The sequence below is a fragment of the Sceloporus occidentalis genome, unplaced genomic scaffold (assembly GCF_023333645.1).
Source record: "Sceloporus occidentalis isolate IW3139 unplaced genomic scaffold, rSceOcc1.0.p SCAF_1, whole genome shotgun sequence".
NCBI classification, from domain to species: domain Eukaryota; kingdom Metazoa; phylum Chordata; class Lepidosauria; order Squamata; family Phrynosomatidae; genus Sceloporus; species Sceloporus occidentalis.
Window position 1 is genome coordinate 169,423,704 of NW_028316981.1, and position 27,196 is coordinate 169,450,899.

Here is a 27,196-nt window from a genome sequence, read left to right on the forward strand (position 1 = left end):
TGTTTGTAAATATTTGCATTGTGTTGAATTTTATTAATAATATTTTTTTTTAAAAAAAAGAGCAATGGTTCAGTGCTGCAAAGGTGAAACATAGCAGTTTCTGGACACAGGAGGAACCTAAGCACCGGTACTATGGCTAGTTTCACTGACCTCTCTTGCATTACTTTTACCTCATCAAGGGATTTCCATTTCATATAGAGGTAAACTGGCAGCTGATATGCTCAGGACAGGACAGCCTTTGGATACACACCCTCACTTTCAGAAAGACTCAGTCATCAAGGCCTAGTTTTCCAAGCCATCTTCCAGGTTTCACTGTTAGGTGTTGAGACATCAAGCCAACTTGCAAGCAAGATGCACACCCATTCCTAGCCCTCAGTTTTATTTGTATCCATTTGCCTGACCGCACATGATTATCTGTGTCAGTCATCTGCCGCACATCACAAAATTAATAATGAAGTCTCTTCCAATAGGCAGAAAATTCTCTAGTCATCTGGAGAAAATTCCTATCTGCTGGCCTGCGTTGTTGTTGTTGCGTGCCTCTAAGTCGTTTTTTACTTATGGCGACCCTATGGCAACCCTATCATACGACTTTCTTGGCAACTTTCTTCAGAGAGGGTTTTCCATTGCCATCCTCTGAGGCAGAGAGTGTGTGACTTGCCCAAGGTCACCCAGTGGGTTTCTATGCTCAAGTGGGGATTCAAACCCTGGTCTCCCAGAGTTGTAGTCCTGTGCTCATTCCACAAATGATAGTGATCCCCCTTTGACTGTGAGCACCCAACAAAACAGCCCTCTCACTTTCTACCACTTTCTAGACTGTCACCTAGATTTCCCTTTCATTCTGGAGATAAGGTGAGGGCAAGGAATCAGAGGAAACATAAAACAAGAGATGTGCTTACAAGGATTTGAAGCAGAAGGGATGCCCCATTCTGCTCTTAGTCTTGCAGTTAGCTTCAGCAAAAAGGCCCCTGCTACGGTTTGAGAGAGGCAGGTGTTGGTGATACCAGGATGCAAAAAAAATGAATTGATTAAATTAAATTAAATTAAAAATTGCTGTGTATACGTGCAAGCACGCATGTGTGTATCCATGCCTAACAATAAACAAAGTAAACAAAAATAGTTCCATCTGATATACAGTCATGAGCAAAGCAGTCCCTAAGGTTCCCCTGTAGTCACCTTACCTGCCAGAGTGGTACAGCTGGTAGGAGGTTGGTCTAAGGGCCCTTTCACACAACACAGGTTATAGTGCTATCATTCTACTTTAGCTGCCAAGGCAACCATCCTATGGCATCCTAGGGTTTGTACTTTAGTCAGTGGCACGGACCAAAGGAAGCGATGAGTCCAAAGGAGTTGTGTGGCCCAGCATGGATGAACATGGATCTCACACCACTATGATTCCCCTTTAGCTGCAATGGTTTCAGCTTGTGGGATCCCAGGGTTTCCATTTGAGGGAATGGGTTTCAGAATTTCCAGTCAAAAAATCCCAGGATCCCATAGCCTGGAACCATGGCAGCTAAAGTGGAATCATAGTGCTCTAATTAGGTGATGCGAAATACACATTCTAGTCCCTGCTGGGCCACCCAATGCATTTGGACCCATCACTTTCTCCCTCAGCTTTAACTACCACACAGGGCTGGTGTGAGGATAAAGTAGGGATGAGGAGAGCCATCAAGGAGCTGTCTTTACTTCCTTGGCAGAACAGCAATGAACCGAATAAATACCACTACTCCACCCTCACTATTTCCTTTGAGAGTTCCTGACCTTTCCTGCCTTTTCATTATTAGTCCTGGGGGGGGGGGGGTGTATAAAGAAAGACTAGATCGGTTCTAGATCTTTGGCACACCCATGGCTGCTAAAGGCTTCAGTTGCAGCAATCACTGTGACAAACTACGGACAGCCACAAGTGGAAGCCAGGGCACTGGGAACTGCAAAAAGGCAGAGCGCCACAGTGGTTGCCTTCTAAGAGAGACAGAGAGAGCTTGTGGTTTCCTCTCTTGTTGTTTTGTGCCTCCCACAACAAACTCCAACTCCCAGAATGTCATAGCAAAGAGCCAGACACTACTGTTAAAGCGAGGCCAAACCGGGTTATGTCTCTAGTGTGGAGGCAGCCTCTTAGCCAGGAAGCCTTTGGGTCTCTAGGAGTTAAAACAAAAAGTGCCACATTTTCTAGCGAGCGTTTTGGCAGGCTGGGTCTCGGGCGGGGCCCTTCCCAACGGGAAAAACCGCTTGGAAAAGAGGAGTTGAAAAGAAAGGAAAGAAAAAGGAAAGAAAAAGAAAAGAAGCGATTCCAAGCGAAACCCCAGGCCTCCTCCTCCTCCTCCCCCATGGACCCCCCCCCCCCACAAAGGGTGATGTTCGCACCCAGCCCCCCTTCAAAAGTCTAGGGAGTGTCAATCCAAGCCCTCCTTTCTCCTCCGAGTTGTAAACCCTGAGGACGGGGGCCAGAAAGTAAGCCAGGGAGAAAATGGCTATGGACCCCCCTCTTTTTTTCTTGGGTGTTGTTTTGTGTTTTGACAGGTCTCTCTCCGCCTCGACCCTCCTCCTCCTCCTCCTCCTCCCAGCTTCCTCCTCCCCAATATAAAACCCCAGCAATCTTGCCAGAGACAGCGCGGCCTAGTGGTTGGAGCCTTAGGGGAAGACGCCGGAGTGGTGGCTGCCAGCCATCAAGCCCTTCCCTGCTCTCTTGGGGCTTTTCCTGGCAGGTTTCCTCCGAGGGGAGGCTGAGAGAGTGTGACTGGCCCCATTCAGACCCTGGTCTCCCAGGGCCCTAGTCCTGAAACACTCAAACGCTCCCTCTCTGGAGACCAGAGTTCGAATCCCAGCTGGGCCATGAGTGGCGGCGGCGGCGACCTTGGCAACAGCAAGTCACATCCTCTCAGCCTCAAGGGCTAGGTTCCCGTAACTCGGAAAGGGCTTGGAGGCACGCAGCTCCTTCGAGACGCTGGGAGAAGCGAAGGGGAAAGCGAGGTCAAGGAGGGCCAGGGCTTCTTCCTCTCCTCCTCTCCCCACCGCGCCCTTCCTTGTCTGTTGGGAGTTCCTGCATGGCAGACTGGGGTTGGGCTGGATGGCCCTGGAGGTCTCCTCCAACTCTAATAGGATTCTAGGGTTCTCTCCTTAGCAAGCTCTCTCTCCCAAAGCCTGCTTTCTTCTTCCTTCCCACCTCTCCCACTTTTTTCTCTTTCTTTCTTTCTTTCCTTCTTTCTCTCTCTCTAACCCCGGCATCTCTCCATCCCCACGACCCATGGCCAAACCCTGCCAAGACCCTCTTTCCCCATCTGGCTTTCATAAAGGCGCTTCCATCGCGACCCTCCTTTCTGCCCTGATCCCATCTCAAAGCTCTCTCTCTCTCTCTCTCTCATTCCCACACGGTCCAGTGTCACTCAGATTGAGTATAAAGAGACCCTTCTTCAGATTAACAAGAAGATTCTTTTTTTTTGGGGGGGGGGGGGAATGCCATAGTCCGCCCTCCTCCTCCCCCCATCTCCAGGCGGCTGACAAAATTCCGTGGAGAAGAAGAAACTCCAGGATCGTGGCATCTTAAGTCTCCCCCAATCGAGGCCCTCCTCCTCTTTTGCCAGAGTTTCAAAGCAGGCGAAAAAAGCAAAGCAAAGCAAAAAGGGGTAGGATTTGAACCCGGAGCCCCCCAGGAGTCCCCTTCCCTGGCCGCCCGGCCCCCGAGGCCTCCTCCTCCTCCTCCTCCTCCTCCTGGTTGCCCCTCTTACACTGGAAGCTGGCGGCCTGGGGCCAGGCGAAGGGGTCCAGGCCCAGGAAGCAGGGGCCCAGGCTGGAGCGGCGCAGCATGCAGGAGGAGCCCCGGTGGTTGGTGACATCGTAGAGCTGCCGCGGGGCCACGGCCGCCAAGGCCTCCATGCAGTCGTACATCTTCAGGCGGCAGCAGCAGCAGCAGGAAGAGGGGGAGGAGAGGAGGAGGAGGAGGAGGAGGAGGAGGAGGAGGAAGGAAAGGAGAAGGACGAAGACGAGAGGAAGAATAGGAGGAGGAGGAGGAAGAAAAGGGGGAGAAGAGGAGGAGGAAGGAAGGAGGAAGAAAAGAAGAGGAGGAAGCGAGAGAAGAGGAGGAGGAGGAGAAGGAGGGGAAAGGAAGAAGAAAAAGAAGAGGAGGAGGAAGAAGAGGAAGAGGAGAGGACGAAGGCGGGCTTGGGATGGGGCGAAGGAGAAGGAAAGTCAGGAGGGCACTGGCGAGGCTTCTGAGGATGAGGAGGAAGGTGCTGCGATGAAGGGCATCCAGGAAGAGCCTCCTCTCGGCGGAGAGGAGCTGAGCGGGGCTGGGGGTGGCCTTGGCCCAGCTGCGACCCCCCGGTCCCTTCCAGGCGCCTGCCTCCTCCTCCTCCTCCTCCGGGGCTCTCGGGGCCCCTTTGAGCCAAGCTTGGGTGGCTTCGGAGCGGCTGCCTGCTTTGAAAGCCACTAGGGTTTTTTGGGGGGGACAGAGGAGGGGCTGGGGGCGGGGTCTGGATGGAAGGGGCGGGCCCGAGTGGGAGGGGAAAGGGAAACGAGGGGAAACACACAACACACACACACACACAGAAGGACTCTGGTTTTGCGTTGCAGGAGCAGCCCTCCTCCGAGGAGAAGGAGGACCTAGGAAACGCGCACAAGTAGAGGCTGCATCCACACGGGAGAGTTAATCCGGTCTGGCTCAAGGCTATGGAATTCTGGGAGGTGGGGTTTGTTGTGGGGTCCGGAGCGGAGGCGGTGCCAAACCGGGTTATCTCTCCCGTGTGGATGCATAAGTCAAAAATGACTTGACAGCCCCCTGAGACTAGGTTTACCTTGTTGTTTTTGTGTGCCTCCAAGTCATTTTTACTTACAGCGACCCTGAGGCAAAACTATCTTGGCACATTTCTTCAGAGTGGGTTTGCCATTGCCATCCTCTGAGGCTGAGAGAGCGTGACTTGCCCAAGGTCACCCAGTGGGTCTACGCAGCCAAATCAGGATTCGAACCCTGGTCTCCAAAGTCATAGTCCAGGGCCCAAACCACTGCACCACACTGGCTGTTAGGTTCGCCTGAAGGTTGACACAAGTCACAAGTCCACAATCCAACACTCAATCCAACACTCAAACCCCTATGCCACACTGATGGAGCGGGCTCTTGTGCTTCTAATGGTGGCTTAATGTTTAATGGTTGTGTAGAAGAGGGAATTTTGGCAGGTGTTGCTTGTCACGCAACTAGGTAACAAGCAACACCTGCCAAAATTCCCTCTTCTGCACAAACATTACAGCAACAGGTGCGTTTGTATGTGTGCGTGTGCCTTAAGGTTGCCCGTTGACATACAGCAACCCCATGAATTTCATAGGGCCTGGTCTGCCGAAATCGACAGGTGAAACTTTTCCAGCATGGAAATAAAATTTATCACCTGTTAATTCATGCAGATCAAGCCTGTTAAATGGCCCAGCTGTTCAGAGCCTCCAGAAGGGGCATACAAAGTTTCTGTGGCACTTTGTACACATTTATGAAGGCCTAGGGGCTTTCACGGACACACCATCCCAAATGGGTGATCCTACCAATTATTTGCAAGTTACTTACTTGCCACAGATAACAAGCCTCTCCTCAAAAAATCTGTTCCTCGCATATACACCCCATGTTGCAAAATAGGATAATATTACAGAGCCCAGTGTTATATTTGGCATGCTAGCTTTTGGATTTAAAAGGCTTCCTGCAGGTAATAAAGGGCAAATTAATCCAAGAATACTTTGTATGAGTCCGAGGCACAGCCTGTCTGAAAAAAGGTTAGCCTGGAGCAAATGGTCCAGCCACTCATATACAAAGACAGATGGAAAAGCTAAGTTTGGTTTGAAATACAACCAGGGTCCCACATTCTCTGTCTCATGTGCAAGTTGATATATTTCATAAAAGCACACCCAAGAAACTAGCATTCTCAAATGAGCACAACTAGGGCATCTCTCACACACATACAGGCCTCAGATTCTCTCTCTGCAAACCCACAATGCACACTTCCTCCCCAACATCTTTTCAGCCCTCAAACCACAACTGTGGCCATTATATGTATAACATATCTTTTGCCACTTGCTCTGCCTGCAAGTCTCTCTCCCTTCCACACACCAGGTTCAGTCAAGGAAGTCAGGGTACCTGCTTCCAGGACTTCAAACCCCCAACATCTACCAACAGAACCTGAATGTACTGGGGGAGCCAGATATCCACTTAACTCCCATTAAACATACTCTGAGGTAGTTTGTGTTGTTGTTGTTGTTGTTGTTGTTGTTGTTGTTGTTGTTGTTAAAAGCCATCAAGTCAACTTCAACTTATGGCAACGCTACGGACGAGAGACTTCCAAGTCACCCTACCCTCAACAGCCCTGCTCAAGTCTTGCAAATCCAGGACAGTGGCTTCCTTGTTTAAGTCTGCCCACCTGTAATGGGGTCCTCCTCTTCTCCTACTGCCTTCTTCCTTACTAAGCATCATTATCTTTTCTACTAAGTAATTTCTTCTCTTGATACATCCAAAATACAACAGTCTCAGTTTAGACATTTTGGCAAGTTTGAGCTTCTTTTGCTCTAGGACCCACTTACTTGTCTTTTTGCCAGTACAGTACAAGGTATCCACGGAATTCTCTTCCAGTACCACATTTCAAATGGGTAGATTCTCCTCCCGTCAGCCTTTCTTTACTGTCCAGCTTCCACAACCATACATAGAAACTGGAAATACAATGGCATGGACAATCCTGACTTTAGCATTCAATGCTATATCTGTACAATTGAGGATTTTGTCTAGTTGCTTCATAGCTGCTCTTCCAAGTTTTAGTCTTTTTCTGATTTCTTGACTCCAGCCCCCTTTTTGATTAATGACTGAGGCAAGGTATAGGAAGTCTTTGACCATCTCAGTGTCTTCATTGTCTAACATTATGTAAATCACCTGTGGTCATTATTTTTGTTATTTTAATGTTCAGCTGTAAACCTGCTTTTGCATTTCTTCCTTGATTTTCTTCGGTAGTCATCATATTTTGGCACAATGATTGATTTAGTGTTGTTCTTTAGCTTTACTCTAATTTTTGATATCAGTATGTCATTACCAACATGTCCTTTTTAGTGTATGGTCAATGCCCTCCTGGACTCCAGCATAGAATCTTTCAATTTCTTCTTCTTCTGCCTCTACACTTGGGTCGTGGTTATATTGCTGGGTTTTCCTAAAGTCTTATTGATATTATTTGATTAGACTTTGCATTATAGCCATTGACTGCTTTTGATACATCTCTGCTTACTATTAATGCCACCCCATTTCTTCATAGATTTTCATTTCCTGAGTAAATGTCCCATTCCTGTCCACTTTAGCTCACTCAGCCAAAGTACTGCAATGTTATACATTCAATTTCTTGTTTTACAGTATCTTGCTTCCTCTAATTCATGTTTCTCACATTCCATGTTCCTATAATGTGTTATGAAACTTCAGACTTTCCTTTCACCTTTTTGCATTACAACTACTGAATGTCCTTTCAACTTCAGTCCAATTGGATCATTAGCCACAGTGCAACCTATACATGTCCTCTAGTCTTCCTTAATAATTCATTGAGTGCTTTCCAACCTGGGAGTTTCATTCTTCTGGCACTATCTCTTGTTTCATTTTGGACTTTCTCAAGGTAGAAGGCTTCAGGAGTGGTTTAGCATTTCCTTCTTTTGCACAGTGCTTACAAGTGTTAGCTATGCTGCCACTGCTGTTGTCTCTGAGACATCCTCTGCCATTGTCACCCCTTACAAATGCTGCTGCCCACTAGTTGTTTGGCACATTTAGATTGGCTGCTCAGCAATAGCGTGTTTGACATAGGAGACCCCACCAGCAGCAGTACTGCTGTCAACATAGCTTCTTGCTTTAAAAAAGCACACAATCCCACCACCATGGAAAGGTAGTGCCATGGTGGGCCTATCTGCACACCAATCTACATTTGAGTTACTAAAGAAAAGGGATTGGAAAAGGGATTGGAAAAATCTACCAGGTTTTTTTGGGAGGGGGCTACCTTGACATTATTGTGGGAGCCATTGACACCTGGAGAACTACAGTAGATTTTGATCTGGCACCTCTGAATATGTGTTTAGGAGTGCTTATTTGTGCAACTACTTAAAGATGGAGTAGCTAACCACTGGACCAGGTGAAGCCCAAGGTTTCACTGACCACAGTGCTGACATGGGCCATGTTCTTTGGGCTGGCAAAGCAGACAAGGTGTGATTCCCCATTAATCACACTGGCAAAGCAGAAGGGAACATAGCAGTATCCTCCTGTCATTATCGCGCAATAACACGAAGATTATCACACAACATCATGCGATACTGTGATTATCCCATGAATAAAGAGGAATTTTAGCACCACTTTTTATTCACGGAAAATCCCTATGAATAAATGAGAAAATCCCCATGAATAAAAAGGGATGCTAGAATTCTTCTTTATACATGGGATGATCGCAGGATAATTGCAATGTCAATCTTTGTGTTATTGCTCGATGTTGACAGGAGCATACCAGTATGCTCCCGTCTGTTTTGCCAGTGTGATAATCTCCTTTGCCCCCAGGGCCCTGACAACAAAGCAGCAGATAGGCAGAAAGAGATGTACAAATGTCCACCTCATTGAATCTAGTCCATGAGAGCTTATGCCGTAATGAAATCCGTTGGTTCTTCTAAGGTGCCAGTAATCCATTCAGTTGACATTGAATAAAACATCTCCCCCTCTGGACATTGACAGTAATAGAGTGAGCCCTTTCCAATCATTCTAATTAGAAAGCTTAGACCACAAATGGTGACCCAATCCTTAAGGTTTGGCTAAGGTAGCTCATTTCTCAGGCCTTCCAAATGTTTTATGATTTACTAAAGGTAAAGTTAAAGATTTTCCCTTGACAAGATTGTCTAGTCGTTACTGACTGTAGGGGGCGGTGCTCATCTCCATTACTTAGAAGAAGAGCCAGCACTGGCAACATAACTGCACACAGAACACTGTTACCTTCCCACTGAAGTGGTATCTATTTATCTACTTGCACTTCTACATGCTTTCAAACTGCTAGGTTGGCAGAAGCTGCGACTAGTGATGGGAACTCGCTCCATCATACAGCACTTGGGCCTCGAACTGCTGACCTGCTAATCTTGCAATCCAGTTTGGATAGTGCTGATTGGAACTGGAGTTCAACAGCATCTAGTGGGTCAGCAGTTCTCCCAGCACTTAAAATGATAGATATGTTAAATGAGGTGGGGAAAAGGGGTCTTCTAAACATTAGTCTATACACCCAGTGTGGCACTTGTTTTCAAGAACAGACTCAGCTTTTGTGGCAGTGCCACAAATCATGATCTACAATAGGGGCTGAATCTAACCAGTTAAAACCACTCACTTTTCAGCTGAGTGAAAGGATGAGATTGTTTGGCAAGTAAATGTGCAAACATTCCCTTTTTGGCCATAATGGCTGAACTCCCGCATCAACAGTTTGGTGAGTCTGGCTTCTTCCCAGAAACCAAGGCAGGCTGACTCCTATACAAAGCACACCACATCTGAAGAGACTTATTTTTGAACAATATATCCCAGAATCCTCTAATCACCACAGCCATGCTGACTTGAGGATGCTGGAAGTTGTAGTCCAGAAGAGTAACTTTCCCAAACTCTGAAAAGCATTGTCCCTCCTCCCAGCTGATAGTGTTTTTAGCCTCGCCCCCCCCCCCCCCCGCCCTGTCCTGTGTTTCTACTCCCTGGTCCAAGACATACACATTTGCTAGCTGTGCTGGACAAGACCGGCATTTGCATCTCCCTTGGTCCGAGCTCAGTTAGCCCTGTTTCTTCTGCCCTCCTATCCCCACACCCCACTGCTGCTACAACTGAGCCAAACCTCATTCCTTCACTCTGTGCTGAGTGGGGACGAACCAACATTAACTTTTAAACTGGGCCTTCCTGTCACTGGCTAGGCCTGTCTTTCTCCACTGGTTGGACCAGGCTCCCTGCCAGTAACTGGCCAGGCCAGGCTGTGGTCCACCCCCCTTCTCCATCCTCCATCCCCCACCCAGCCTCTCCCTTTCCTTCCAGTGCGCAGAGGCCGAGCAAGCGCTGAACAAGCCAGCGGCATGAACTCTGCAAGAACCCCCTTTGGGTGCAGTAACCTTCGCATGACCCAGCTCCATGGCAGCCCTTCCCTTCCCTTCCCTTTGCTGCCTGCAGCAGCACAGCAGCCAAGCCAGGCCCTTACTCCCTCTCCTTCCTCCTGCTCAGTTTTTCCACAGCCTTCTCCTGCGCCCCAGAGTTTTTAGAGAACGCATTCACAGACGCCAACTAGCATAGGCCCCACAGACCCATCCCATTTATCCAACAAACCACCAGGTTGGCAAATCAAATGATGCGTTCTAAACTGGCATTGTGGTTATTATTTACGCTCCTTAAAAAATCCGATGAAAAACAAGAATTTTTATCAGGCTGGCGGCGTCTTGTTTAAAACTGAGCTAATCAGCCGACAGCTTCAGATTTGCATGCATTTAAATGCAATAACATAAACAAATGAATTCAGTGAATTCTTCCATCAGCAGATTCCACCCCCACCTCCACCAATGCTTTGTGCCAGTTTGTGGGGGTGGAAGCCATGGTGGGGGGGCAGAGAGAGAAAGGCTATGGATTTATGTAGTCTTGAATATCTCAAAGCAAAGCTTCCCAAAGTACAGAAATGCTGATTTAATTTGCAAACCACATTGTGCCACAGCTAGAAACATTTGCTGAAAGGGAAACCAGCTCCTCACCCACCCCCACCTCCAGTGAGCTACTTATCCTCACTAGAGTTTACAAAACCTACTTTTGGGGAAACAACATATCCTATAAGAAAAGTCTAGAACTGGGAGTAATCCATACCACTATATCACAATTGCACCTCAAACCTGAGAGTCCTACCCTTCCCCTCTACCCTTTGCCCAGTTGTCAATATTACATATCAACACTCTTAACAGCTTGCTTTTGAATCCAGATTAAATCCTCTGTCTTTTCTGAAGTCGGCCTTGCAATGATGTGGACAATTGATTTTTATTTTTACCAAAAAGGAACAACCCTGTACATGTACACACCTACTCGCAATAGGCACTGCATGGTTCATTTGGAAAAGGGGATAATTGATGTTAAAAGGTATAATGGGCATTAATCAATTTGTGAAAACAAACCAAAGAGGACGTCTGCCGGCATGCCTAAGGGGCTGCTTCTTGTCTCTTCCCTTCTCTGCCTCCTCCCCAAATGTCTTAAGCCTGAGGCTGATACATGACTCTCTCCCACAGCTGCTCCCCTTTCCCCCCCTGCCTTGTGGCTTTTCCTTGCCTGACTGGGACTCTGGCCCACAAGGGATTTTTTCCCTGCATCCCTCTCGCTTGCACTGGCGGGATCTGAAAGGTCCCAATTAGCCTGACCCGCCTGCCTGCTAATTCAAACCAGAAGGTGCTCTGCATGAGCCTGGGCTCTGTGGCTGAACTGTGCCGGAGGAGCCCAGTGACAGTGAGAGCAGACATTCCCTCACTTGCTCTCACCGTTCTCCCCATGCAGCCAGCCGACCAGCCTCTTGCTAACACTATTAAGTTTAATTGTTTTATTGCAATATGTTTTTAGAATTTTTATTTGTGAGCTGCCTTGAGGGAGAAAGGCAGGATAGAAATTAATTAATTAATTAATTAATTACTTGAGAGGCATTGGAAGGGAGGAAGGACAAAGGAGAAAAACATTCCTCTGGTGCCCAGTTTGATTTGCCATCCTTAACTTTGCCACCTGCCTGGTGGCCTGTCCTTCCTTCCTTCCTTCCTTCCCGCTCTCCCTCCCTCCCTCCTTTCTTTCTTTCTTTCTTTGGTTATTCACACTGTGAAAATAATCCAGTATGAATCTCCAGGTTGACTCTCCGTTGTTCACACGTATCCCGAATCCACCTGATTAAGGGGGGGGGGGGGGCTGACCAAAAACCCACTTAATCCAGGATATTCAATATCATTTTTCTCCTAATTTTTTTAAAAAATCTGCATTGTTGGTAATGTGAATAACCAATACAAACAGACCTGAATAGGCCTGGGATAAAATGGTGTATGCCTTGAACGTGTTTGGAATGTATTCGCATCATCGACTCCATCTTTATTCAAATGCTTGCACGTGTGAGCAATCGAACTTGCAGAGATGCGTATTGATGTGGTTCCATAGTGTGAATAACAAGCCCGGAATATGAGAGTGAGATGATTAGCATCGTCACACTAAAAAAATGACGTCTGAATTCCTTCCTTCCTTCCTTCCTTCCTTCCTTCCTTCCTTCTTTCCTTCCTTTCTTTTTCCTTCTTTCTAACTGTAGGTCTGTTGTTTGGAACTATAGAATCCCATTGCCTACAAATCTAAGCTCATCTAGAACACCAGGCCTTTCTGAGATAGCTTACTTTCCTGTATCTATCCTAGAGTTAGGAAACCAATTCCAAAGTACACACTGTGGTGAAACTTTGGAATTTGGATTTTGTTTTGTGGTTAAGATAGCTTGTTGTTGTATGCCTTCAAGTAATTTCCAACTTATGGTGACCCTAAAGTGACCCTATCCTAGGGTGTTCCTGGCAAAAATTATTCAGAGGGATTTTGAGACTCCTCTGAGACTGAGCAAGTGTGACTTGCCCAAGGTCACCTGGCAGATTTCCGTGGCTGAGCAAGGATTTGAATCCTGGTCTCCAGAGCCATAGTCCAATGTTCAAACCACCACACCATGCTAGCTCTTGTATCCAACTCCTTGCCCCTGATGAAAGCAGTTTGACAGCGCTTTAACTGCCACAGCTCAATGCTATGGAACTTTGGAATTTGTAGTTTTGTGAGATATTTAGCCTTCTCTGTCAAGCAGCTGCTCTACTGCCACAACAAACTATAAATCCTAGTATTCTATAGGATGAAACCAGAGCAGCTAACACAGTGTGAAACGGCATGATTTCTGCAGTGTGGATGCAGCCCTAGTCCAACACTCAAACTGCTATACCCACTACACAGCTTGTTGTTGTTGTGTGCCTTCAAGTTGTTTCTGACTTATGGAGATCTTAAGGCAAACCTATCATGGGGTTTTCTTGGCAAGATATTGTTCAGAGGAGATTTGCCATTGTCTTCCTCTGAAGTTGAGAGAGTGTGACTTCCCCACGGTCACCCCGTGTGTTCAGTGTTTGAAAAGTAATTTTTTGCCATTACTTCTTGCAAGGTTAGAAAAATATGGCACATTAATCATTGTCTTACTTGCTACATTTTTTTTCTTGTGGGGTGGGAGACAGGAAACACATTAGGATTGATTAGAGAATGGCATAAAACTTGAAAAACTGCTGGCAAAATAACTCTAGTTATGTATTTAAATGCCCTTTAAAATAACACTTAAATAGATTGTGTTGCTTTCTATAGCAGTGAAGTGGCTTGGTTCCTTCTCAAGCTATTGGAATGTGGCTTTGCTCTGCTCTTCTTGTCAAGAAAAGTTACAAAGGTCTAGTTGATCGCTTGCAGTGTCAACAGTACGTTTCCATCTTTCAACAGAAACCTGTATTGATATTGGTGCGGTAGGGGCTTCAACTCTGCATGACCAAAAACAAAACAAAAAAACAGACAAAGCAGGATCTTTTTAGTCTTTCCAGTTACCAAAAACCCTTCATCAGTCCCAAAAGAAAAGCACATTATTCTTAACTTGAGAGGAAATGTGAGCAAGAGGGAGGTTCGTTGTAAACAGGAGTAATTTTTAGTCACTTAGGGGTTATTCACACTGTGAAAATAATCCAAGATGAATCTGGTTTGAAGCTCTATTCACATGCATCCCGGATTAAGTCGGGGGGGGGGGGGCTGCCAAAACCCTCATTTAATCTGTGATAATCGCTATCGGTTTTCCCCGAGTTTTTAAAAAAGATCCCCATCATCGGTAGTGTGAATAACCAATGCAAACAGACCTAAATAGACCTGGGATAAAATGCTGCATGCCTTAACTGTGTTCTGAATGAATTCGCATCATTGACTCCATGTTTATTTGAATGCTTGCATGTGTGAGCAACCAAACTTGCACAGATGTGCATCGATGCAGTTCCATAGTGTGAATAACAAACCTTGAATGCATGAGTGATATGTCTGAATGACCCTTAGTGGTGTTGTCATGTACTTTGAGTTGCTTCAGACTTATTTATTTATTTATATTTATTTGTTTAGGTATTTATATCCCGCCCTTCAGCCCTAATGGCTCTCAGGGCGGCTTACAATTATTATTTTTAATCAGACAGTTCCCTGCCCTCAGGCTTACAATCTAAAAGACACGAAACAAAAGGAGAAGGGAATGATGGAGGGAAAGGGGATGAGGTCCAGTGGTTCTTCTCTCCCTCTGAGGCCTGGACCAAGGCAGATGGATTGGAGGGAGGGCTCTTCCTTCTTCCTTCTTATGGCAACCTAAGGTGATCTATCATGGGGTTGTTGTTTTTTTGTTTTGGTTTTGCCAAATTTGTTCAAAGGGAGGCTGCCACTACCTTCCTCTAAGGCTGAGAAAGTGTGATTTGCCAAAGCAGAGATTCAAACCCTGGTCTCCAGAATTACTCAGATCAGAATATCACGCTGGCTCTGACTTCATCTCAAAACATTTGGGACTTCAACACACATGCTTTCATGAATCAACAAGGGGCATAACAGCAGTCTTGTTGTAATGACTCAGGAGACCAAGATTATTTCCTCACTGTACCAGAGAATATGGTCATGCCTCTTGGATGGGAAAAATAATAATTCTGGGGTACCTAGGAAACAAACAATGGAACCCTGTACAAGGAAACCCCACAGAGTTGAATGGGGCTTGCTGTTTAGTAGGGGGCAGATAAATGGTGGCAGGGCAAGGCTTTTTACAAGGCAATTATCTGCCACATTCACAGAATTTTACAGAGGATCCAGACATCATTCTCATATTTATAACCCTCCCATCACTCCCTGCTGCTCCTGCTGTCATTTTTTCTTACTAAAGAAAATATGTTAAGAAAGAGAAGGTGGAAATAGTTCCACTTGGCCTTTTGATTACTACCAATAGGAGCTTCACTCTTTGCAAGCCCCCTGGGTGATGGTGCCTACAGTGTACTGTTTCCTTAGATGCAAAAAGTGAACCATTGGAAGCTCGGTCACATGAGCATTTGGAAAAGTTACCTTGCTGGACTACAGCTCCACAGCTATGCCCATGCTGGCTAGGGGATCCTGGGAGTAGTAATCCAAAATGTTACTTTCCAATCTTCAAATAAAATTTGTTACATATTGAAAAAAACAAAAAAACAAAAACAAAAAAATGTTACTTTCCAAGCTCTGAGTTAGGCCAGTGGTCTATCTGAGCCAGTCCATTGTGACTAGCTATTTTTCTTCATATTTTCAGGCAGATCTCCTTCCTAGTTATGCTATCTGAGATCTTTTGAATGGAGATATCGCCTGCAGAACTGATGCCAGGGCTAAATGCATGCAAAGCATGTGCTGCAACACTTAGTGACAGGAGAGTGACTGATCAATTAGACTAGAAGTGCAAACAATGTGACTCTCTTGCTTTAGGTTTAACACATGCCAGCCTCCTGTCCGGGAACCAGTTAGTTGGGTTACTGTTGATACAAGCAGGGTTTGTTTGTAATCCAGTGACCATGCTGGCTGGAGAACCCTAGAGGCTGTAGCCCAAAAAGTTAACTTTTGCAAGATCTGGTTCAACATGCACCAGGATGGAGCTCTGACAGTTCTCAGATAATGCTGTCTGCCCTGGACTTGCTGGTTTTCATAGAATCATAGAGTTGGAAGAGACCACAAAGGCCAATACAGTCCAGCTCCCTGCTATGCAAGAATACACAATCAAAGCTCCCATGACAGACAGCCTCTGTTTAAAAACCTCCAAAAAAGAAGAGTCCACCACTCTTCAGGGGAACATGTTCCACTGTCGAACAGCCCTTACTGTCAGGAAGTTCTTCCTAAGGTTGAGGTGGATTATCTTTTCCTGTAGTCTGAATCCATTGCTCCAGAGCCTATTCTCTGGAGCTGCAGAAAACAAGTTTGCTACATCCTCAATATGACATCCTTTCAAATACTTAAACAGGGCTATCATATCACATCTTAACCTTCTCTTCTCCAGGCTGAACATGCCCAGCTCCCTAAATCACTCCTCATAGGACATGGTTTCCAGACCTTTCATTATTTTGGTTGCCCTCCTCTGCACATGCTCCAGCTTGTTAACATCCTTTGTGAATTGTGCTGCCCAGAACTGGAAGCAGTATTCCAGGTGAGGCCTCATCAAAGCAAAAGTGGCACTATTACTTCTCCCAGTCTAAACAGTATGCTTGTATTGATGCAGCCTAGAATCACATTTGCTTTTTTTAACTGCTGCATCACATTGTTGACTCATGTTCGACTTGTGGTCTACTAGGACTCGTAGATCCCTTTCACATGTACTGTTGTCAGCTAGGTGTCCCCGATTCTATATCTGTGCATTTCATTTTTTCTACCTAAGTCTAGTACCTTACAATTCTCTCTGTTGAAATTCATTCTCTTAGTTTTGGCCCAGCTTTCTAATCTGCTTTTTCTCTGTTCCTTGTTAGCATTTCACCATCTTTCCCATGCAATGGCCCTACCATTTCCTTCTTCTTCCTTTGGCTATAGACATAACTTTATGCTTTCTCTAGATTCCCTTCACCAGTTGTTTTTTTTAACCAGTTGCCCAAGAGCTGGTTTCCTTAGTTCCATCCCATAGCTCTGCAGATGTCCAGTGCTAAAACAGAACAGATAATCTGTACTGAGCTTGTACCTAGCTACTAAATCTTATCAGCCAATAGCAGCCATCTGGCTGACACAGAACTGCTTGCCTTCTTTAGAACCAGATTTCTATAACGTCTTTTGATATCGAAACATTAAGACTGTGAGGCAATAGCAAAAGTTGAAAATGTTACTCCTTGGACTACAACTCCCAGAACCCCACTGAGAGTTGTAGGTCAAAAAAAGTATCATTTCCCCCCAAACTCTGACAACAGAATGGGTGAAAACAAAGCATAATTTCTGGGTTGTAGAGAAATGTTTATTCCCTTTTTGAAACTGATATTTCAAAATTGCTTTTACTGAGTCATCCCATCTGGCCCCATGGAAGCAGCTGGATCCCCACCATACCACAAAGCCTTTGCTCACTTGCTCTGCAGAATTTAGAGACACAGTCATCTTAGTCTGGAATATCAGCATGCAAAGGGATTTTGTAGTACTTTTGGGATGAATTGAACAAAAGAAACTGTAGCATAAGCTTTTGTAACCTTGGTCTACATCTTCAGATGCATCTGAGAAAGTAGACCAAGGCTGCTTCCACACTGAAGAAGTAATGCATTTTGCACCGCTTTTACTGTCATGGAATCCTGGAACTTGTAGTTTGTTGGAGCACCAAAGGTCTGTGACAGAGAAGGCTAATAACTTACAAAACTACAAATTCCATAATTCCCTATCAGTCCATTGTCATGGAAGTTAAAGTGGTGTTAAACTGCATGATTTCTGCAATATAGATGCAGCCCTAGTCCAAAGATAGCTTATAGTACATCTTCTTTCACTCAGTTGCTCTGCAGAGTCAGGCATGCCCTGATCCCACTTCAGTGAATGGACTTAAATTAAGTGCCCCACATTTTGCTTAAGCCCAGGCTGTTTGTGGAAAATCAACCAAACTATTTGCCCCTTCCCACTCTTTTGCTGGGACATTGGGAAAATTAGGGATGAGAGTGGAAGTGGGAGATTCCTGAGGCTGCTCTGGGATGATGCAGCATGAGTTTTGCTTTTTTTTTTTAATGAGTAAAAGGAGTATTTAGAACAGCCTGGCCCAACATAGCACCTTCCAGATGGGTTAGACTACAACTCCCATCTCCCCACTCTTAAATTAGTGGGGAAGAGAGTTAGGTTGTGCAGAGGCTAATTTGAATCTTTCCTCCTTCAATTCAGATGCCATTTTTAAGGGAATGATGTGAATCACCTCATCCCGGGTTTGTTGTTCACACTACAGAACCACATCTCTGCACATCTCTGCAAGTTCTGTTGCTCACATGTGCCAGCACTCAAATAAATATGGAGTCAATAAGGCATGCAGATTTTAATCCCAGGCCAATTTGCATCAGTTATTCGCACTGCTGACAATGCAATTTAAAAAAATAAAAAAACTGGGGAGAAAAAACATTATTGATTATCCCAAGTTAAGTGGGTTTTTTGGCTGCCCCCTCAAAAACTTAATTGGGTACATTAGGGACGCATGTGAACAACAAAAGATTAAACCCAGATTCATCCTGGACTATTTTCACCGTCTGAATAAGTCTCCTTGAGCTTAGGAGGGGTTCTTCCTCTATGGATGCAAGTATACGTTTGTGGATCTGTGTGTGTGTCTAAGTCTAATGTGTGCCCTGTCCTCTCATATTCTACAGGCACTTGTGTACCATGTACTTTTATGAAGCAGAGTCATTTCTGCTTGTGCAACTGAATTACCTCAATGGCACCCACTCTGCCAAGGAGCTCATCATGACTGGGGCTGTGTGAGTGAAACAGACCGGATATTCTAATGAAGTCCTAACTCCCCCCCCCCGCTAAATCTAGCGCATCTTTCTAGCGAAAAAGATTGTGTGAGTCCTATTAAGTGAAGCCAGGAAGTTTCAATTGTGGGAACAGGTCCTGGGCACAAGTCTTTTAGTTCCCATCAGAGGAGTGTCTGACAACTGTTTCCTGTTGCCGCAATGTTGACAGCTTCCTTTGCTGGCCAGAACTGTGGGGATCTGGGCCTGGGCACTGTGAAATCCCTGGCATCACACCCTCAAAGACACCTGGTGGCAGCCAATACATTTTCTGGCTATATGGAACTAATTCCTGAACCCTCCTTCCTACCATCTGATGGAGGAAACGTATGCAGGGAGAAGCACAGCATGAGGAAGTTACTTCTTTGGACTACTGCTTCTAGAATCCTTCAGCTATGCTGGGAGCTGTTGTCCAAAAATATAACTCCCAAGCTTTGGGCAAAACCATTCTTACAAGTTGCCAAAATCTTGGGACAGCCATCTTTTTTTGGGGGGGGGGCAGCTATATTCAAAATACAGCTATATTAAAAATATTTTGTAGGGACAAAAGAAACCCTCCTGCCCTGTTCCTGCTGCTGTGTGTGTCTCCAACATACATCAGCCCGAATTGCTTCATCCTCCAGTTGTTTATCAATTAGATACTCCTTTCTGTTCCTTTAACCTAGTGCAGTTCTCTAGGCACAGAGCCAATTGTGAGCGATGGTAACAACTACAGTTCAACATTATCTGGGGGGCTACACATTTCTCATCTCTGATCATCTAGCTCCCTGGATCCCTGGCACCAGAAAAGTCTTGCACTGCCAAGGCATTGTCACCACTCTTGGACTTCTTGAAAATTGCACCAGGTCCTCTAAGTGCAGCTTGGCTTTTTCTGAGCTTTGTTGCCACAATCTATACTGTACACATGGGCAACTTCAGAGATAAGTGCACACAAAAACAAGAGTTGGTTCAACTAGATGCACTCAAACATGTATTCCAGGGATCCAGAATTGTGTACTGGAATCAGGGAGGCCTGGATTTAAATCTACACTTAGACAAGAAGCATGAGAACATCCAAAGTCATGTTGGATAGAACCAATGTCCCAGTGTTCTGTTCACACAGTGATCATGCTGCCATGGGAAGTCCATTAGCAGGACATGGATGCAACTACAGCCTACATCTTGCATTCTCCAGCAACTGAAACACTGAGTCATATTGCCTCTCAGCCTGAAGGTTCTAGTGTTACAGGGGAGGGATAAAAGTGTTGTTCTGTTTTCTCCACACTACATAATTTTATTTATCTGTGTTTATTTCTTTATTCAGCCATGCCTCCTCTTGTCTGCTTTTTCCTCCCAAGTTAAACAGCTCTAAATACTGCAACCTTTCCTCATCCAGGTTTTCCTTATTGACTTTGTATCCATAATTTTGGGAATTTTGGTTACTCTTTTTTCCAACTTTTCCAGCTCTGCTGACGTGTGACTTCAATTCAAACTTATAGTGACCATAAGGCAAACCTATCACAGGGTTTTCTTGGCAACATTTGTTCAGAGGGGGCTTGCCTTTGCCTCATGAGGGTAGCATGAGGTTTCGTAGACTTGAGCCAACTTCCAGATGCACAGAGACCATATGCATTTGAGGAAGTAAATTCAAGTCTACAAAAGCTCATGCTACCAACCTCTTTCTTTCCGTTAGTATCAAAGGTGCAACATGATCCCTTTATACACTGAGGCTGAGAGTGTGGAACCCTACCCAAGGTCACAGAGTGAGTTTCCATGGCTTAGCAGTGATTTGATTTCCTGGAATCCTAGTCCAACACTCAAACCACTATACCACACTCAGTCTCTCTTTCCCACTGCATGATACTCTTTTCCTAGTGGATGACTATAACTGTACACAATATCCCAAACATGGTACAGAATAGGCCTTTTAGCACACATCTTTCTCCTCCCACCAGTTTGCTTCTATCTACTATACTAAAATCTATCACCTCACTCTGCCTAAAGGTAGGGCTGGTCCTGGCTGAGACAGGTAACCAAACAAGTTGGTTCCTATTGCTTCTTTAGTTGTGATGGGGGTTCTTTTTCTAGGATGCCCCCTTTGGCACTCACATTAGCTCAGTACACAGTCCACAGCTCTAAAAGGAATGAGAGAGGGGTGTTTGCTGGTGGCGGGAGAGGGTGGGAAGGATGGGGGAATGTATTGCCTGATTCTTTCTGGAGCCAGCAGAGGAGACGGGAACAGCCGCAGGCACCTTCCTGCATTCCTGCCAAATTGATGCCATAAACACACGGAAACATTCATAATCTAAGGGTGAGAATATAAGGGGCAGGAGCAGAGCAGAGGATGAGGAGGGCTTCATTTGCCTTTGAGATCCCACTTGCCCAATCTGCTTTCCAACAAACTGCAGGGTTAGCGGGCACAGTTCCTCCCGAAGGATGCTGATTTCTCGAACTGCCAACCTGCCAATCTTGCAATCAACAGAGTCAGCATCTTAACCACCTGAGCCACTCCATCCATGGACTTTGCATAGTTCTTTCAAAATCCAGACTTAAGACTGCAACAGAATCACTGCTCCAATAACAAGAATCCCACCAGCTGTTTGCCACTGCTTCCAGTCTAAAAGCACCTGGAGGGCCACAGATTTCCTTCCTGAACTATGCTAATATCCTAAGTCATAGTAAACCTTGAAAGCTTCATTACTGCTGCATTCGCTTGTCAGAGCAGAAAGAGACTGTCTATTACCTTAGGACTTTGCTTTATGATGTCACAGTTCTGTTGTAAAAAAAGATCCAGAGCTGTGTAGTCCCCACCACCACCACCACCAAACACACACAGGTGTTTAGTTAGCATACCTCTGCTTTTCCTCTGACTTAAATGGTACATATCTGTCTCTTTTCACCCTAAAAGATGGGACTGGGTTTTCTGGACAATAGCTGTCATCACTCTGCATCCTTACTCATTCTACGGAGATTACATTATTGCTCATAAACAACAGACAAAGCAGGAGAGGGAGTGGAAACTCTCCATGGGGCCCTTCTATTTAATAGGTATGGAGTGGTAGGAGCTGCCATCTCAGTAGCTTCGTTTTTCAAGGCTCACAGTTCAGGACATACATGTCTCAACATAGCTTGTACTAGTTGTTCATCCTTTAGTATCTTCCAGATGTACTGATTACAGCTCTCATCACCTTGCATTGGTCATGCTGGTTGGTGTAATGGGCATTGTAGTCCAACTCTGGACAATGTCAGGATGAGGACATGAGTTTTACATTACCCCAGCAAAAACATATAGTGAAGGAATGAGGATTCAAATATTACAAAGATTGCCAGAAAGTGCTACTTTATTCTATTACCTGCTATATAAAATGTAACATTACCAGTTTTCTGGTAGAGAGATGTGCTTGAGTATGTAATAAACAATATTTTCAGGATAATAATAATAATAATAATAATAATAATAATAATAATAATAATAGATTTATTTCTAGCCCGCCCAATCACGAAGAATCCGGGCGGGTTACAACAATAAAATACAACAAATTACAAGAGAGTTAAAAAATCAAACCCTAGTGATTTTTTAACTCTCTTGTAATGATATGTGAAATAAAAGAAGATCATGGGACATATACAGAGCAAAAGGAAATTAAAAGAATTTTTTTGAAATACTTTCAACAGTTATATAAAAAGCAACCAGAAAGTAAAGAGATAGAGAAAAAGATTCAGGCATATCTGGAAGACATTGAAAAACTAAATATAACGGAAGAAATGAGAAAACAGTTAGATAATAATATAACTAAGACTGAAATTAAACAAGCAATAAATAGAATGAAAAATGGAAAATCGCCCGGCCCAGACGGCTTCACAGCCGGGTTTTATAAAACCTTTAGTCAAGATTTAGAGGACCTTCTTCAAAAAACCCTAAACAAGATATCAGAGGAAGGAATCCCAGATACCTGGAAGGAGACTAATATAGTGTTAATTCCGAAAGAAGACAAGGATAAGACAAATAAACAAAATTACAGGCCTATATCCTTGTTGAACTGCGACTATAAGATCTTTGCAAGTATAATAGCGGAACGAATCAAAAATATACTTAGAAATTGGATACACCAAAATCAATGTGGATTTCTTCCAAAAAGACACACAAAACAACATATGAGAACAATTATTAATTTGATTGAATTTTATGAAAAAAATCCAGGGAAAGAAGCGACGATTTTGTTTGCAGATGCCGAAAAGGCCTTCGATAATCTAAATTGGACATTTCTATTAGAACTTTTTAAAAAATTAGATTGGGGAAAGAATATTTTTTCATGGATAAAACAAATATACAAGGATCAAAGAGCAAAAATAATAATAAATGGAAGTAAAACAGCGGAATTTAAAATTGAAAAGGGCACAAGACAAGGATGCCCCCTTTCCCCCCTCCTCTTTATTACATGTTTGGAGATTTTATGCAAGAAAATAAGGGCGGATAATCAAATAAAAGGTATGCGGATAAAAGGAAATGAAATTAAGATCTTGGCATATGCAGATGACATCGCTTTAGTCGCAGAAGAGCCATTAAAGAACATACCGAAAGTATTAGAGATCATTGAACAATATGGAAAGTGGGCGGGCTTAAAGCTGAATAAAAGCAAATCGGCTATGTTAGTATTAAATATGGAGGAAAAGAAAAAGAAGAAACTCCAAGAAGAGACCAACATACAAATACAGAAAAAGATAAAGTATTTAGGTATTGAATTGACTAGTAGAAATTTGGAACTTTTTGACAATAATTATAAAAAAACATGGCAACAGATTAGAATGAAACTCGCAAGCTGGGCCAAACTAAAATTGTCACTGATGGGGAAAATTTCACTAATTAAGATGAATGTATTACCAAAAATGATGTTCTATTTCCAGAATTTACCCATTATATTAAGCGAAAAAATCTTCAACCAATGGAAAAAGGATATTCAAAAATTTATTTGGAGTGGAAGGAAATCGAGGATAAAATGGAAGAATTTGATCGACTCGAGAGAGAGGGGTGGATTAGCCGTACCTGATTTAAAATTATATTTTCACGCAAATTGCTTGGAATGGGTATTAGAATGGATTAAATTAAAAAATGAAGACCTGTTAAATTTAGAGGGATTTAACACCGAATTTGGATGGCACGCATATCTATGTTACGGCAAACTAAAGCAAAATAGAATTTTTAATGACCATATAATTAGAAGAACATTATTAAAAATTTGGGTAAAATACAAAGGAAAATTATACAGACAATTACCAATATGGACCTCACCGCAAGAAGCTTTCATGAAAAGAAGTAAATTAGGAGGAAAGGGATGGTTGAGATATGAGGAATTAACGGAAAACCGAAATGGGAAGATTGCTATGAAAAGCAAGGAACAACTAGAACAGGAGGGCATAAACTTAGGGTGGTTTACATATAGACAACTCTGGGAGAAATTTAACGAGGATATGAGAAGCACAGGAATATTAAGGGAAAGAACGGAATTGGACACAATAATATTAAAAAGTGATAAAGAAAACAGGGGGCTTATCTCAGAATTATATAAATTATGTCTAAAGATAGAGCTTGAAGAAGAAGTGATTAAAACAAACATGATTGAATGGGCAAGGAATATTGGAAGAAATATAGAACTGGAAAATTGGGAAAGAGCGTGGGGGAAGGATCTGGATTTTACAGTGTGTATTGATATAAGAGAGAACTTTATTAAAATGTTACATAGATGGTACCTCCCACCAGCAAGAATAGCGAAAATATATAATACGAATGAGATAATGTGTTGGAGATGTAAAAAGGAATACGGGTCCCTGTTTCACATGTGGTGGACATGCCCTATAATCAAGAAATTTTGGTGGGAAGTATATAAAGCTATAAGAGAAATATATCATATAAAGGTTACATTAACACCAGAAACCTACCTCTTGAATATAATTGAAGATAAGGAGATAAGGAAATATTTAAAACCAGTATTATATCTTATCACGACGGCAAGGATAATAATCGCCAAAAATTGGAAGAAGCAGGGGAATATTGAGGTTGATGAATGGCTAATAAAGGCTGTAGATGTAATTGAGATGGATATGGTCACAATGAGATTAAGAGATGAGGATGACTATGAAAATAGTATTGAAAAAATGTGGAAACCATTGTTAAAGTTTTGTGAAAAAAGATGGTTTTAATCAAACACTTGTAAGAGCAGTAAGCTTGCACTCTTTCTTTGGTCTTTGTTTTTGTTTTTGCTTTTTGTGTATAAATTGAAATATTGGTTTAAAAGAGTAAACTGGGCAAGGGAAAAAACGAAAAGAAAAGAAAGAAAACAAAAGAAGTATAGAGTGAAGACAACTCTGTTAATAAATAGAAGAAAGAGCAAGATAATATTTGATAATAGAGACCTAACACGTAGTCTGGGATAAGTAAGCAAAAAGCTTAGGATAACATTGTGGAGAGATGAAGTCGGATAAACGGATATATGAAACGAGGAATGTATATAGAGGAGCCGAAAATGGATTAATCCGAATTGATGGAACAATGGGAGATAGACCGGAAGACTAAGGACTGTAGAAAAGATATAGGTATTATTACATATAGTCCAATAATGCTGTTTAAAGAAGAAATATAATATAATATACCATAAGATATAAGATGATATTAGGGGGGAGGGGAAAGAGGAATATAAGTATATGTATAAGTATCTTAGTTTGTTATCGTATTTGTTCGAGAATGTATCAATATTGTAAGATTTATTTTTAGAATAAAAAAAAAAAATCAAACCCTAGACCTACCACCCCCCCCATTCCCAGTACTAAAACAGAATTAAACAGTAATAATACATGCTTACTAAAAAGTTAGTTCCATCAAGTACATGAGTTTGTGTGTGTGTGTATTCACGCAAGCATGCTTTTGAGTCACTTGTTAATTTATGGCAACCCTATTAATTTCATAGAGTTTCCTTAGGCAAGGAATACTCAAAGGTGGTTTGCCATTGCCTTCCTCCAAAATACAGCCTAAAGCATTTGGTGTTCTCTGATCATCCCCCATCCAAGTACTAACCAGAGTTGATCCTGCTTAGCTTCCATGATCAGACAGGATCTGGTACCTCAGGCTATTTAGCTCTTACTCCCAAGCTAAGGGTGTATAGGACTAGAGCCTTACCTGGGAGAAAAGTCCACATTAAACATCCAAATATACACAAATAAGATTGCCCTGTTTAGAATTTTTGCTTGCAGCAGTGCTCCTATGTTGCTGTCATTGTTGTTTGCCCTTAAGTCATTTCTGATTTATGATGACCCTAAGGCAAATCTATAATGGGGTTTTTATGTGTGGTGGTGGTGGTGGTGGTGTGGGGGAGGGGGCAATGCAAGATTTGTTCAGAGTGAGTTTGCCATTGCCATCCTCTGGGGCTGCATGAGTATGACTTTCCCAAAGTCACCCAGTGGGTTTCCATGGCTGAGCAGGAATTCAAACCCTGGTTTCTAGAGTTGCAGTCCAACACTCAAACTACTACATCACATTGCCCCTCTATATTACCATTGGTAAGCACCATTTGTCAGGCATGGGAGGAGGGATGGTGAGGGTTGCTTTAATAATTCATATCTAGATTTGCACGACTGCTACAAAAATGTACTACTTCCTCCCCACCCACCCCCAAAAGAATTATTTCCTTGAAAGAAAGGACTGCCTGCTTGGGTTCCACAGAAGAATTTAGCAAAAAAAATGTGAATTTGGTGTGGTATAAGGTCATACGAAAAGTTTGGCTCTTTCCAGCCCCAATTTTAGCAGCCCTTAGCTAAGAGCACAGGCCAGTCCACACTAATGGGAAAGCTGAAGGCATTACATAAATACATTGCTGTCACAAAGGTGAGGAGGCAACACACAAATAAAATTAGGTGCAGAATCAGCTGCCCTTCAGAACTTGCTGCCCTGGAGACTCATTAGTCCTCATTTCCTGCTGACTGGCTGCAGGATACTACCCAGGGGAGGAGAGCTGTGTACAGCCAGATGTCTCTCCCATCCCTTTAACACCAGTAGCTGTTTCATGCGGAGGAGGAACAGTATTAAATAGGGATGGAGATAAGGGGCGTGCAGCACTTTCAGGAGCTGTGGAAGTCTCAGCCTCCCCCACAAGCATATTTCCCAGCCAGGAGCCAAGACCGGCTTTGGCTGCTACAAGGTTTCCTTGCTGCTATTTGAAGCTTAGGGACAATAGGCAAGGCAAGGAACTCAGGGAAGGAAATAAAGTACCTAATAGTCAGGGGCCATGGGTGGTGCAGGAAAAACATGACTGGGGTTGATCTGCTGAGTTTGTACATCTTTCAGACTCCACCTCCAAATGTCTGGTCCAGGTATTAAAAAGGTGGTGGGATAGAGGCGGGGGAACTCAGACATCTATTTAGCCAATGAAATTTTGTAACAAAGGAGATGCTGAAGCACAGATGCTCAGCCTGGTTCATCTTGGCAGAAAGTCACCTGTGCTGACACTTAATTCCTCTGTGCCTAGCTGTGGGAAGTATTCTTTACCTAGCTAGATGTACAAAACATAGCAGAGAACGTACATAAAGACAGCAAATATACAGAATGGGTGAGAACAGGCCCCAACAATCACTCCCATTTCGCTTTGTACCACCTCTCCTTCTCTTGGCTGACCCAAGCCCCTTCCTTCTTTCATCCCTTTGGACCATCACT

General features: G+C 43.7%; 1 protein-coding gene across 3 annotated transcripts in view; it reads right to left on the reverse strand.

Moving 5' to 3' along the window:
* Positions 1 to 27,196, reverse strand: part of LOC149322705 (retinoic acid receptor gamma) — a 99,224-nt gene that overhangs the window by 57,368 nt on the left and 14,660 nt on the right. For 2 of the 3 annotated variants that reach the window (XM_089481759.1, XM_089481755.1), the window contains exon 1: positions 3,720 to 3,907. The exons of the other annotated variant lie outside the window; for it this stretch is intronic. In XM_089481759.1, coding sequence (XP_089337885.1) covers positions 3,720 to 3,879 — 160 coding nt within the window. In that variant the 5' untranslated portion in view covers positions 3,880 to 3,907. Of the gene's footprint in view, positions 1 to 3,719; positions 3,908 to 27,196 lie in introns of those variants that run through there. 3 annotated transcript variants of the gene reach the window in all.